Here is a 15,051-nt window from a genome sequence, read left to right as displayed (position 1 = left end):
TATCACTTGAAGACGGTGTTTGAATTTCCACGATCAAAATCTACATGCACGAGAAATAAACAATATCTGTAAATAACTGTGTTTCCACTGACATAAAAAGTCGGCTTTTTCTCGTTCGGCAATAGGGGGCGTACTTGTCTTTCCGGCAGCGCGCGCAACTTTAAAAATGGCAGCTTCCATAGCAAACGGAAAAAAGAATTCTTATCAGAATCAAAACCAGCATTTGAACTTTCTTTCGTCGCTGCAAGTATCTACGAATGTCTAAGTTACATCCACTGTAAGAATTGCGTTTTCTCTTCTTTTTAACTAAAAATTTATAAGTTAACATCGAATTGGCCGCCATTATTGCTTTGTTTACCTTAAGTGGTCATGCGCAATAATGTACTTCCGATTTAACGATAGTCTTGTACATCGCGTGCTGTCAATAATGTGCGACTTTATGATCGAGACCAAAGTCGTTCGGGAACCAGAAAAACTCAGTGTAAACGCAACGTGTTCGGCAATAAAGCTAGCTCTAAGCTAGCTTAGAGCTAGCTTTCCTTCACAATTGACAATGGAAACGCAGTTAATATTTCAATAGTTTATAAATTTTACATTCCTTTTATTCCCTTAATGTAGGTTTTAAATTTTGAAATTAGCCAATTAAATTGTGGAGTAAATTGGCATCTGGAACATGATTGGTTGAAAGTTTCTGCGAGTCAAAGTGATATGTATTGAAATTAAATATACCAGGTCTTGTCGGTATTTGACTTGGAAGCTCTGAAATATTTCCGACAGTTTAACAGAACATTAAAGTTTGATATAAAGAGTAGGGTATCCCCAGGAGAGCTATTCCTGACGTTATTACTTATACACCAGTAGGAGACCAAGTTCTTTATAGAATTGTTTTGTTACAGTGAGAGATAGGTTTCTATAGAGTTTCTAATCAACAGTATAAGACATAGTTCCCAGCTGTATGTAGAGTGGAACTAGTGTAGACTATTAAACTTCTTAAAGAAAGAAACATATGGTCCAGTGTTTACCAAACGTAGAATGTGAACTTTATAGTTTAACACGATCGCAGGGTGCTAAAGCATCAGGAAAGTTTGGCATCGACATTTCAAGAAACGAATACAAAATAATGTAAGTAAACTAAATTCATTGGATGTTAGCTTTACGCAAGTAAATTAAAATTTTGTTATTTTACAGTTTAACTTTCATATATATTGAGACAACAGACTTTCTTGTATTACAGAAAATAACTTGTTTTTAAGTGATGATAGGGTGCTGTTAGCTTTATTTCTGTCTACACTGTGATTATATTATATATTTCTAATGTGCATATTTAGCTAACAGATGTCGACCTCCCAGACAGTTTTCTGTGATCAGAAGGGTCAGAAGACGTCATAAAGTCGATACCATCAAAACAACAAGAAGATTCGTGAAGTTATTTCAATTATTTATTACGGACATGCAAATATCCATATTGATGTATGATAAAACAATTAATAGCCTCTCGTTTTTGACAGAGTGTCATTTATAGCCTAAATTATATTGACAATAATGTAATAATCATATTAAAGAAAAATGTTTCTACATCTACGCCATTGCTTTGGACTTGACAGTGTGTATATTTCATGTATGATTGCTTTTCGGAAAAAAATAACAAAATAACTCGAAATCTGGAAGGAAAATTTCTCACTCAAATATAAATATATTTACAGTTACACGTTACAAAATGATGATTATAGGGAGAGAATGAGATGTAAGAGACTGTCCAATTTTAATCAAACATCCAAAAGACTAGAAATCAGGTTTTAGATGAAGGGTTTATTGACGTCGCTCTGAATGCGGTTCAGTTATCATTTCTTGTATATAACAATAAAACCTTAAAGATGGTTTTTCTTATTTTTTAGTGTCAAATTAAGCAAACTATTTGATTAATTTGTGTTTCTAATGAACTATCATGTATTCTTAATCATATCATTATGTTCCTATTGCATATAATTAATAGTTTTAACCAATCATAAATGTCCATGTATGTACAGTCTGGATAAACAAAAAAAAAAAGACTTTTTGACCTTTCTTCATCGGTCACTCATTGGAATTCTGCTGGTAAATCTCTTCTAATTCAGCAAATTATGAATTAATTATGGACATGTGAGACAAACTGGTATTTTTCCAGGTCATAAGCACACTTCTATTTTCAATTGACATAAGTATTAGCATTTTCATTTTCATAAAGGAAAATTAGGGAACCCATCTTTAATTCAGTTTGTCACGGGTATTTAGTCTTAAAAGACTATAGAACTATTCTATGATTAGACCTTGAATGAGTTCGGAGTTCGATTTTAATGGATTGTTTAATTGCAACATGAGCATATTTACCCATTTTGATCCAGCAAGCTAAACGAGTGCACCAGAAATCAACTGGGCTTGTTAAGAGGTTACTCTAGTATGTTTTAAGGGTAACATCAATGTAGTTTAAAGCTTTATGAATATGATCTCGGTTCAATACGGTACATTTCACACCTTAATATGTGTCAAGATATACGATTTACAGTTTCACACCTTGATGATTGTTTTGGTGTCTGCATATCATTACAAACATAAACAATGCCGTTCAAAACACTTATTATGTAAGAATGACATTCACTGTGCCTCTTTTTTTTATCTTTCAAGATTTATGTTTTTTATTCCACACACACTCCCATGTGGCATATAATTCTATTGGTACAAACAGGGTTATCGAGCAAGCCTTCTGTTTTTACAACTAAACGTGTATGGTAAACTATATAAAAGCAGCACGAGTCTTTATAATGTGAACTGTAGGTCTTGAGTCTTGAAACGGTGCCTTACTACTTTTACACACTATAGTTTGTAAGGTAAAGACCAGACATTGTTGACCAGTTCATTGACCACTATTCATTGTGCGAGCATTGATCAGGAAAGGTTTTACAGCATTGCAAAAGTGAAGGTCTTCAAGAATTCGGCCTTTGTCTCGGGAATGGTTGATCTTGCAATTGCCGACTTTCCCGAACCAAACGTTCAGTTGTGACAAAGAGTGACATTACACTTAATATCTGTGATCAGACTAATGGGTCTCACCTGATATCTAACAGTAGTCTATAATTCCACTACGTCATGCAATCTGACACTTTACAAGTCTTTTACTGTTATTTATAGATGATGCCTTGACAGTTAGTTCAATTCTATTTTTTTTATTTTTCAGTAATCTGAGGAAAGGAATTGGAGTTTTTGTCACAGACAGATTGTTTGTACGTATATAAATAAATGTGATGCGAATCTAGTGAATCATGTGTTCTTAAATTGCTTTTTGGACAGAGGAATGAGTTCGGTGAAACAATTTTTTGAATGTTCATCTTGATTATATTAATCAGAACTAAATTGATATTTCCTGTGCAGAATACCTCAACAGCTACCTCATTGGGTTTGGAGGAGAAGCTGTTCCATCTTACGGCACCTTATCACCCTGCAGTCGACAACGCAACTCTCTATCGACTGACTGTGTCTTTGTTGAGGTGTAAGCCATGGGGAAGTTGAAAGAGTTTGAAATTATCCTAAACAATGCTCACGGCGTATACTTCACTGGTGAAATTCTTCTTGGACATGTTAATATTGAACTTAAAGAATCTCTCAAATTAAAAGGTAAGTATTTATTTCTTTTTAGCCTGTGATGTTCTCTATATTCGACAGTCGGAGCAGCATAAATAAAATATCCTAATAAATGCCCACAGAAAATATTTCGATGTTTGTTATACATGTCGCTGTGATAATTTTGACTAAAGTCGACCAATAATCACTGGAATTAAAATTAAATGAATGCGATACAACCGTTACTGAATTTGAATTGGTTGAAAGCCAATAAAGAAACATTAAGTCGACGAAGCATATGGTATTAATATTCATAGTCTAAACTGAAAGTATCAGTTAGCCGAGATCAATGAAATATAGAATAGTTCCTGTTATTCCTAAATGATTTACTATATAGTTTACAACGTACAACATCTTGTTTGATCACTAACACTGGCGTTGCTGATTTTGACTTGTGCAATTTGTATTATAGCTGAATTGACATGGAACGAGATTTATAGCATTTTTTTTTATTTGATAAGCATTTTCAGAACCAGAGATTGAAATGTAAAATCTGTAATTTCTGTAATTCTATAGCAACATACAGGGCCGTAAGTATTTGTTTGTTTGAAAAATTTAAAATATATATACAATTCCCGCTAAATATATCACTAATTTGATGCCTACAATAAAAGTGGTTGTGAACTCGTCTACATGTCATCTCGTCTACAGTTATCTCGTCTACAACCCTGAGAGGACTCGTCTACAACCCTGAGAGGACTCGTCTACAACCCTGAGAGGACTCGTCTACAACCCTGAGAGGACTCGTATACAACTCTGAGATCCCTCCAACAATATTCTTTATAAGTTGTTATTATATATAGAGGGTGTTGCAATAAAAGACCTTACTGACTTCAAAGACAACATGATATTTGCCTCATAGAAAAAAGACTTCTTGCTACGGCCCTGCATAGCCGGAAGTAACGTCTGAAAATTTCCGACCAGGATCAGAATGATTTTGAAATTGAAAGGTCGCATCTCCATAAATAAAAAAATACCAACTCACTGATTTCATTGGAATTCAAAAATTTTATGTGCCATTATAAACTAAAATCAAGAGGCATATGATGCAAAGTTATTCTACAACTTCAATTTGAATGTCCTTTTAGAAATCCAATAAAGTGGTCAAGAAGTCGAAGTGTTTACTAACAGACCGAAGAATAGGTATAACAGGTCAGCCAAGGAATGTTTCATGTAAGGTTTCAACGTGTAAAGATGTATTTGAGATGTTGCACTATTCTAACCATTCTGATATAGTATCAACCTCAGTCTTTATATAGGCCTAAGCATAAAATAACGAATTAGTTTTAATAAATATTCTAAAGGTGTATTCCGATTATGAGTGATATAAGATCAATGTTTAGTAAATATCCATGGATGAATACTATACTGGTCTGGTTGGTATCAAGGTGTGACTTGTTGGTTTGTTATTGCCAACGGCAACTTCCATTTCCATTTCCAATTCTATAAGTTATTTTCTCAAAGGGAAATTAAAGAAAATATAAAAATCTTAAGGTAGGCTTCGGTCGAGGCGATCTTATGAAAACTTGGATCGACTATCCAGCAAGAACAATCAACTGGATGGTTACAGATAGGATCTAGTTTTGTTAGAGTGGTAACAAGTGGAACTGATGATCATGTCGATGCGTGTCAGGTTGACTCATAGAACGTTGATTAGTATCATTATTATTGATTATTCCTATAAAAAAGGTCCACCTTTGTAAAATTGGTCTCTATAGTGAGGCTCTATGGTACATCTTATTTGAAACCATCACAGGTCGTTTCGTACTTTTTAATTACTTTTCAATGAAGAGTGTGACTAAATAAATCTATCTACGTCGATACAACGAGATATATGTAGATTTGTATAAAAATGGTATGCACATTCACATAATTTGAAAGACTTATGGAATTCATTAACTCGATAACATTGAATAAAATTTAGCACGAGGAATATACTTGTACCAGGCAAATTGGTTTAAATTTGTTTGTTTTTATTTTTAAGTTCAGTGTAAATTCCATTTTATTGAAAAAAGGCCATTAAAACTATGAGATTACAGTTGATATATTTATGGTAGTATAGAAGATACATTTTTGTTATCATACACGGCTAAGTTTATGTTACTCTTTTGAAAGTACCTCATTAAAGAACCATAAGATTAGATGAAAGGTCCTGGAACAAAACAATCCATCGAGGCCAAGGTAATACCTCATATTATACGAAAGTATCTTGTCTTACTACTACAGTAGCTCGTAGATTTATTGCAACGATGCAGTTTTCTGTCGTCCGAAAACTGATGAACCTGTCCCAGATGTATAACTTAAAATTGTCGACAAAGATATAATTTTAATCAAATAATAATCACATAGCTCCCTTTGTCAAATACTTTAAGTAGAAGAGTGTAGAATTCTTGTCTTTCATTCTTTCGACAAAATAAACTTTTTTTAATGAGTCTTGTGGAAATAAAAATAAATAAATTAACATAGCGTCCCCGATGAAAATTCAAGTTAATATTATCTCTAAGAAGGATACAATAAATGATATGCTATGTTGAAATTCTGTTTAAGAGTAGTAACAGTCGTCCAGAAAGGGTAAGCTTGTTCTTTATCACTAAATTAAAAGTATTACACTCTAGATGAAGTAGGTAGATAATATAAAATGAACCCTTCCAATACAGATCACTTCATTAAATCTATTGAGAGAGTATACACTGGATAAAATCATTTACTGCGATGTGAATCCAAGACATTCCGCCAATCAAAACATGATAGTAATTATTTCACCTATTATCAGATTGAACAGACTATCAGTTGTGATCAGATAATTAAACATTCTTCACATTCACACTCATTACTTTATTAGACGAGAATCTAGCCATTTTCTTCACTTAATGAGGTGCTTGGATTAACTTCAAGGTCGAGAATATTTCAGGAATGCGTTTGGTCATTGAAGACTGTCTGTCCATATATATTGGCAATAACCTGTGTCCTGATTAGTATACTCTAAGTGAAATGAGAAGAAATCTGAAACAAAAAAAATGGTGGAGTTTCATCTCCCATTTTCTTTATAAGAGCTGAAAACAGCAGTAGATTAGTAAAATCTAGGCTTAGGCTATTTCCGGTCAGACAAAAACGAAGAAGAAATATTTATACGCAATGGCTATTTGCACCGTCACGAAGTGTGTCTGCCAACAACGGTACGAATAAGATAGGACACAATGGGCGCACTAGTTTTTGCACGAAGCCATTTTGATTGTCAAGTGACTTAGTTAGGTTTAGGTAGGGTTGGCCATATGTTAATGCCGCGGTGCGAATAACGGCGCCCATATTTATATTAAGTATGAAGTAAATGTGTATTTTTAGCGAAAGTAGATGTCCTTCTGATGGTGAATAATACGTGAAAGCAAGGCTCTTGATTAATTTTCCAAGGTTATCACTTACATTAATTACCGATTATCGTCGATTGAAAAGATTTAAAGAGTGATTATTTCCCCTGGCTGTCAATTTATATAGTGTTTATATGAACCTCATCTATTGACCTGTGGGTTAATTATTAATAAACATTCCATGATGGACAACTAGGGAGATGAATCGAGTAAAAATTATGTATGAGAAAGACAAATTACTGAGAAAACTGTTAAGGGGATGGACTTATTATTTGTGACTTAAATTGAGTTTGATGATGCTTTCAGGCAATTTTAAGCTGTTTTATTAATGCGGGAATAACAATCGAAAATTAATGTCCATTTACATCCAAAAGGATGTTGGAAACGGGGACCTAGCCATTCTACTTTATCGGACTTACTATCCCAGGCTAATATGAAATATTCTAATCGGACATGAACTTCCTAAACTCTCCTACTATGCTGGAAGTAACTACAGGGCATCCAGGTTCGCCAACAATCGCCCAGACCAATATTTGAGGCCTATAATTTGAAAGCTACTGATTATCTTACATTATAAAGAAAGTATTATAAAGTTTGGCCCATTGGTGTTCAAATATTAGATAAACCCTTCGCCTAATTGTATTTATCTGCACTAAAGTGTTGTGTAACAGACTGTAGCAATAGAGTTATGTCCCTTGATATTTGAAATATTTGATAAAGACGCCATTTTATTTAATTATGGTTCTTCAATATGGTTCTGTAATCAATTGTTTAAAAGCTTTTATTTGCTCTGGATTTCTAGGCTGAAACAATGTGGTATTAACGATTTATTGTTATTCCCTGAATGATACACCGTTTGTTATATTAGATATTCTATTCCCTGTTTTAATTACAAATTCGAATTATGCAAAATTGAAAAAAAGTAAGCAAAGTTTTTAAAATGATAGAACGTTCTTATGACATTTTAATAGAGTTAGAAAAAATATTTTTGATGACCTTCAATGACACTAAAAAGGAAGGTCAAAAATCCCCAAATTATTAATCGCGTAAGCGTCGGCCTATAATTATTCCAGTAGACCTAGCAATTCAGCATTGTTAACTCATAACTCATATATTGTAGGCCTATATATTAGAAGATTGAATTTCTGATAATGATAATAAGTAGAGTAACAGGTGAAAATGTTATAATTTAAACTTCAGGTACATAAATCAGTAGAAACGTTTTTGATGGATAAAACATCAGACAAGCAATCATTCTAAATCTTCTTTTATCTATTTCAGTGCTAATTAATCTGCCATTCAGTACCATGAAGTTTTCTAAGTTTTGTTTACAAAAATGGTAATAATAAACCATATTATACAATATGGAAATAACTGTATTACTGGGATTTCAAGACGAGGGAGATCTTTTCCGTGCCTCCCCAAATTACATCCATGGCAATGTTCCCCACTCGTTACTTGAATTGTATTGCTTAGAAACATCAAAAGCAATATCAGTACGTTATGTAACGAATTACTCGATTATTGTTTGCGAATGGCTCAGAGCAAGCTGTAAATCCCAAACGTTAATTTATTTCTAGACAGAAAATTAAAAGTGTAGAGTTACATAATGATTTATTTAGCGATTTATCACTTTCAACGTCATTTTTTTAATACTTTTAACTCATATTTCAAATGTTTTTGGTGTGTAATGAAAGTTAAATTACCTGTCAAGGAATCTATTATTTTTAAAAAGGTTTTAAAGATGGTATCTTAACCAATTCAGCATGAAAGCCCTTTGTTTTAAAATCATCGCCGATGGAACACCAATACTCGTATTTATCAAGCGATGTAATTACGATGATTCACTCGTAATTACCCAGCAATGACCATGATTCACTCGTATTTACCAAGCAATGACAGCGATACTCATATTTATCAGGCAAATGACCATGATACACTCAATCTAGCAATGGCGCACTCGTAGTTACATTGGTACATGTAATACTCTATTATGTATCAAGCAATGGTGCTGATACAATTCTTTTGAGTTTATCAAGCAATGGTAGTGATACACATGCATTTACCAAGCAATGCCATTATGACAATGTTACACCTGCATGTATCAAGCTATAACAACAATACACTCATAATCATTAAGCTATGACAATAAGTCAAGTCATTTTTTTCAAGCAATAACGATGATATACTCTCCTGTAATGACGATTGTTCACTCATACTTTATCAAGCAATGGCAATGACATACTCGTTTTACATGTAATATAAAATTACAGGTTCACCTAGCAACTAAAGTCATTTATTATTTCAGGAATTCGTGTAAATTTCCGAGGAAAGGCTTATGTTCATTGGACGGACCAGAATATGAGAGGTCCAGGGGAAAGTCGATATCGAGAAATACGTCACCATACAGCGACAGAGGAATATTTTGATGTCTCAAATACGCTGCTTTCAAAAGGTGGGTAAAGTACCAAAGCGATTTTATGCACATTTTCATTGAGATGCTCTTACCATTTGAGACTCTCTATGTACATTAACAATTGATTATTTACACGATTTGGTCCATTAATAATATGAAAAGACAATAATATACAAAAGGATATTGTACTACATGCAAGCCCAAAGAACAAATATTTCTCTAACCATTCTGCTTTTCAATGTACAAAGAAACGGACAACACTGATTCGAATGATGAAAAGTTTATAAAGTCTCATACACCACAGCTCAGGACGTCCTGATGTACAGTTCCGAGACACCATTATGCTTATGCTTATGCTCGCATCATATACTTAATACACGCTTACCCATGCCTTCATATATCTTTGTTCTGGGCCTCTCTTTGACTTGTATCACACTGTGGCTGCATGATAATGCAATTGGTCAGTGTACTATATAATTACCCCAGTTTGCTGTCAACACCATTATAACGTAAATAGACAATTGAATGTTGAAACCGACACTTGTTCTCAAATTGCGTAATTGGGAAGTTTTGGACAATGAATGATCTGCAAAACTGAGCATGTGATCCAGGGTCAGCCGGGGTCAGGATATATCGGTGAGTCCGGGGAAAGTTTAATTCTGCTGCTGCCAAATAACTCGTAAGTGATTTGTCCACTTAACAAGTTGGGTTCCCATCCTCCCTTGAAAAATTTTAGCCTCCACACAATAAGACTTATCGATAGGCCTGAGAGTTGGTCTTCAAATACTCGTCGGTTGGATTATGTGCCATATATGAATACTTAACCGCAATAATTCCCTGGTTATCAATAATCAGCAGACATCAACATTCAATAACTATTCCAATAAACCAGTCCTTCTGTTTACCGCCATTTTCATCGATTTCATTAAAATTAAACCAGACGTTAGCTCAGACTACAATATTTGGATACTTAAAGTGACAGTAAATTCGTGTCTGCTGTTTGAGGTCGAGGGCACCTTATTTAGTCTATTTAAAACTATTTCTTTCACCTTATACGATGAAAAGTAACTCTTTCTACTTGAAAAAATGTAAGAACAGATAGTTTTCAGAAATATTTACATCTGATGAAATGTGGTAAGAGTGACGCATGTTGATTTCCTTTCAGTTCTTCCGGGGCCATTGTCTCTCGCTCTAATTTCCGGATAGCCCACAAATCGTTGGATTATATATGTACTGTTTATCTATGTATCTGCCCTCATCTTTAAATATTGAAATATGTTCAAACAAAACGCTATCCGGAGTCAATTTATACACGTCCTCGTTACACAATTGCTCGAATATTTGAAAAGAGTCGTCTGGATTGAACTGTTTCTCGCCTATTTTTATGGCTCCTGGCAGTTATTTTGTATCCAAATCGTTCCCAGGAGAAGACAAATAATAATGGCCACTTTAGTCAGCATACTGGTTAAGTTTTCATCGGAGGCAGAAATCGAATTTTACAGTGAATAACTCAAGCTAGACTCTTTTATAATAATCAATTCTTGATTCTTCACAGGCCAACTTTATATTAGAATAAACATCCCAAAAGACAAATATTGCCTTTGATAACTCTTGATTGATGATTTGACCGCACGTAGACCTAGAATTGGGAACTGCAATGAGAGTGGGTCTAAGAGGTCATTCCCAGCTTTATTTACAATTGTTACCATGATATCGAAGTTTAAAAAACCCAGTTCCACAAGCTTTTGAGAGGAAAGAATTACGCATTCTGTAGGCCACATGATATCTAATTGAGTAGATTTTAAAGAGTGAAGTTAATTGGTCTAGTGTAGGGAACATTCAACTATCTCATTTCATACTCCATTTCATTCAATTAGAACCATTAATAGGAAATATATTTTGATTGGATCTCTCCAACTCACTCTTAATGTTCCTTTCACGTCAGAAACTGTCATAAAATCGAATGAAACTGAAAGGAGTGTCTCAAGGGGATCGACCTCAAGGTACCTTATTTAAAGTGTTCGATAACTCTCGCCAGTTACCATGAATCTAAAATCGGTTGCAGAGTGCCAGCACTTGGTTTGAATATTCTTGAAATCGACAATGATTAAGTTGCTTTACTGGCTCTCCACAACCCAAGGCATATTTAGCGAACAAGCAACACCAAAAATGTGTTGCAAAAGGACAACACTTTACTGATATAGGATGTATATGGATCCGTAGATGTCGAACCTTTTGTTGGTCATGTTCACGTTATAGTATATTATGGAGAATTTATTATAAAATAGAACAATGTTCAGAAAAAGTCTTATTTGGTCAACTGATTTGTGTTTTTGTACTTTTTGTATTTCTTACAAAGGAGTGGTAACTCTAGCGCCTGTATCTGCAGAGGGCATTAACGTTTTAGAAACTAGGTAAACAAATAGTTTCACAATTGGTCAATTATAAAAATGTATAAGTCACTGCCAAAAATATCGAAATAATATAACTAAACCGATCATAAACAGTATTTATTTCGCCAATAAAAAGGTGCGTTATGAGAATCACTCATACATATTTCGTGGTGTGTAAATGTGTGTCTTATCTACAGAGTCTGTTTAAATAATTAACATATTAGCCTATATACTTATACAGCTTTCAAATTATGTGGAACAAAAAAAAAACATTGCGTGTTTTAATAGCTTTGGTATTTCTGACCTGCGGATTGTAGTTAACACTACCGTGAGACTCTTGTATATACCCTTTTCTCGAATCTCCTGGGAAAACTCTGCAACTGATTTTATTCCATCAAGGTACCAAATAATTTCACTGAAATTTTCAGCAAGGTATACGAATAGCTTTGTTTTCAATATTATTTTAAAAAGTATGTATTAATTCAGTTTGTTGACCATCGCATATTTTCTTCAGATCCCAGCAACAACAACGATAAGAGAACCTTACCAGCTGGTCAATACACCTACCCATTCCAGTTTCAGATACCAACCAATACCCCCACATCATTTGAAGGCCAGTACGGACATATACGATATTGCGTCAAAGTGATGATAGAAATCCCCCATCGCTGTGATTTGACCTGCAAGAAGGTTTTTACTGTTATACAGCCTTTAGACTTAAACAGAGATCCGTCTATGTCTGTAAGTTTCCTATTAATGGTTTTGCCGTCTGCATTAATCAATGAAGTTTTAAAAGAAGTAAGGCCTAGCTCAAGGTTAAAGTTCATTTGAGCAAAAATCTATCACATGGAAATCTCTTTCCCCGGCATATAAAAAATAATCCCAAAGATTAAGCGCAAATTTCTGTACAATCAGTAAAACGATTTGGACGGTTCACCAAAATCCTCTTTACTTATAACACTTCTCTGTATATAGTCATAAAATGACTTCTTTGACCTATCTGTTTAATTTTGTAGGTTCCAATTCGGACTCAGAAACAGAAGAAGTTGTGCTGTTTATGCTGTCTATCAGGACCAGTTAGTGCAACACTGTGTTTGAATCAGAAGGGTTATGTACCAGGGGAGACGATCCATGTTGATGCTGAAGTAATGAATAATTCCAGAAGAAAAATGGCCTCATCATCCCTGGAGTTCAAAATGGTGAGAAAATGTTACTTCATGGCAGCATTTCTTTGGCATTCACATAGTCGATTCCTATTTAGCTAATCAAAGTCAGTTTCTTGTTTATAGGTGATTAGAAGCCGAGAATGCATATGAAGGAATACCCATTTACTCAACATATATTAAAGATTCATATAAGGTAGTTTCTCTATGTAGCAATAATAAATCCTCAAATTTTACTTTTAGACAACGACGTTCTACACCAAGACGGAAACACGTTCTATAACACAACAGATAATGAAACGAAAACGGGGTCAAATTCCATCCGGGTCATCAGACACATGGGAAGGAGAACCTCTAGTTATACCTCCTTTACCTACATCACATCTCATGGGTTGTGGTATTATTGATGTCAAATATATGATAGTGGTAAGTATCAAAGAAAATACTCCAGCATTATAAGACAGTATACTTGTCAAGAATTCCATAATCCTGTCCTGTAATCCTACCTAGTCGTTCTTGATATCGAGATTCTAGCCTTCATAACAAATTTTGCATCGTAAAGATCCTTAATCTTATCGCTAACCGATTTGCTTAGGTATGCCCTGCATATGTGTCTAAAAATCTTGATATATTTTACAGCTACGCATAGAACCGGTTGGTCCAGCATTTGATCATGCCGTACAGGCAGAGGTCTTCGTCGGAACAGTGCCTTTACATTCTTCAACACAACGACATCTTGCGGTGGCTAATAATTATCAGGGGAGACAATCATACCATAATTCTAATGGTGCTGGAGCCGACCAACTCTATCATCCTAACACTTACCTACGTAAGTGTCCTCTGTTTATAAATCGACGTCTTTGTGGGTGCCGAAAGCAGTCTAAGTTGTTTTATTGTAGCTGTTTTGATATTATAAGTTGTGAATGTCTATCTAGAGTGAACGTTCACACTAGCCTAGATTTCCTCTTTTGTCAAAATACCTTTAGTCCGAGAAATTTTCCCACCACCTTTGCAGTACAGATCATGAAAATCTGTGAAGAAGTGTCTAAAAGAACAGTAGGGCTGCTCTTTGGGAAAAAAAGGGCATGAAACTTAAGTCTTAAATTCATTATGGGACGAACTTTCCCATTATACCTTAATATTATAACTATGACTCCTTTGCAGAACCATTGAACCAATTCTTCCGATTTCTTCGGCATCTCTAATTCTAGAATATTTCTTAATTTCAGCGCCACTGCGATTTGCCAGATATCCATTCTATACATCTTGTATTAGAGAACAAGATGGAAACAGGAACAAGGGAGATAATTCATATACTCCAGCCTACATTTATTTTTTATGGAATGAAGAACTGAATAGGTCTAATTTTCCAACGTAGTTAAATGATTCTTTCTTCTGATTGTGTGAATATGGAAATCATTGATATATCAAGTTCAGGTCAGCTTCTTACACAATTGCAACCACGAGAAGGTCAATATTATGAATGTTAAATTACATATAGGCCTACATGTACATTCGTATGAATAACTTTACATTTCTAAATTGGTTTTTCTACCTATGTAATGGCGGTGAACTTGGCTGGTAATAGTTTACAAGATTAATACTTTGATTTATTTGTCCGTAGGCCTATCGTATCATACACGTTTGTGTACGAAAGCCTTTAAGTCACACCGAAAATTTTTTTTGAATTCCACAAGTCAAAATTTTGGATTTCTAAAAAAATGGTTTGTTACTGCAATATACGCTTTATAACTTTTATGCCTCAAAAATATAAAGCAGATTGTGACATGAAAGCACTGAGCCACCATCTTGATATTGGTAAAAATAGTCCATGAACGTTGTTTTCTCTACAATATGAATGAATACGAATCGACTATTATTGAAGGAATTGGTGTATTTTATCTAATCAAAAAAATAAACGATAAAGGCTAGGTCAAGAACAAGCGACATATTTTGCTTCAACAAATGTAGTCCACTCCAACTCAAGGCCATAGCCCAATATAATCTACCATGAATGTTTGAGGATACCAGTACTTGGCTTTATAAAAGTTTTTGGGTCA

General features: G+C 34.3%; 1 protein-coding gene across 1 annotated transcript; it reads left to right on the top strand.

Annotated features, from left to right (window-relative positions):
* Positions 1 to 163: 163 nt before the first annotated feature.
* LOTGIDRAFT_227841 (hypothetical protein) lies at positions 164 to 14,929 on the top strand. Its single transcript, XM_009045460.1, has 9 exons — positions 164 to 277; positions 619 to 1,122; positions 3,212 to 3,648; positions 9,328 to 9,474; positions 12,343 to 12,569; positions 12,845 to 13,027; positions 13,235 to 13,417; positions 13,631 to 13,820; positions 14,221 to 14,929. The coding sequence occupies exons 3-9, from the start codon at positions 3,531 to 3,533 to the stop codon at positions 14,367 to 14,369; spliced, it is 1,197 nt and encodes a 398-aa protein (XP_009043708.1). The 5' UTR covers positions 164 to 277; positions 619 to 1,122; positions 3,212 to 3,530; the 3' UTR covers positions 14,370 to 14,929.
* The last annotated feature ends 122 nt before the right edge of the window (positions 14,930 to 15,051 follow it).

This window comes from Lottia gigantea (assembly GCF_000327385.1).
Source record: "Lottia gigantea unplaced genomic scaffold LOTGIsca_1, whole genome shotgun sequence".
Taxonomy (NCBI): Eukaryota; Metazoa; Mollusca; class Gastropoda; family Lottiidae; genus Lottia; species Lottia gigantea.
This window is presented reverse-complemented; position numbering and strand designations above follow the sequence as displayed.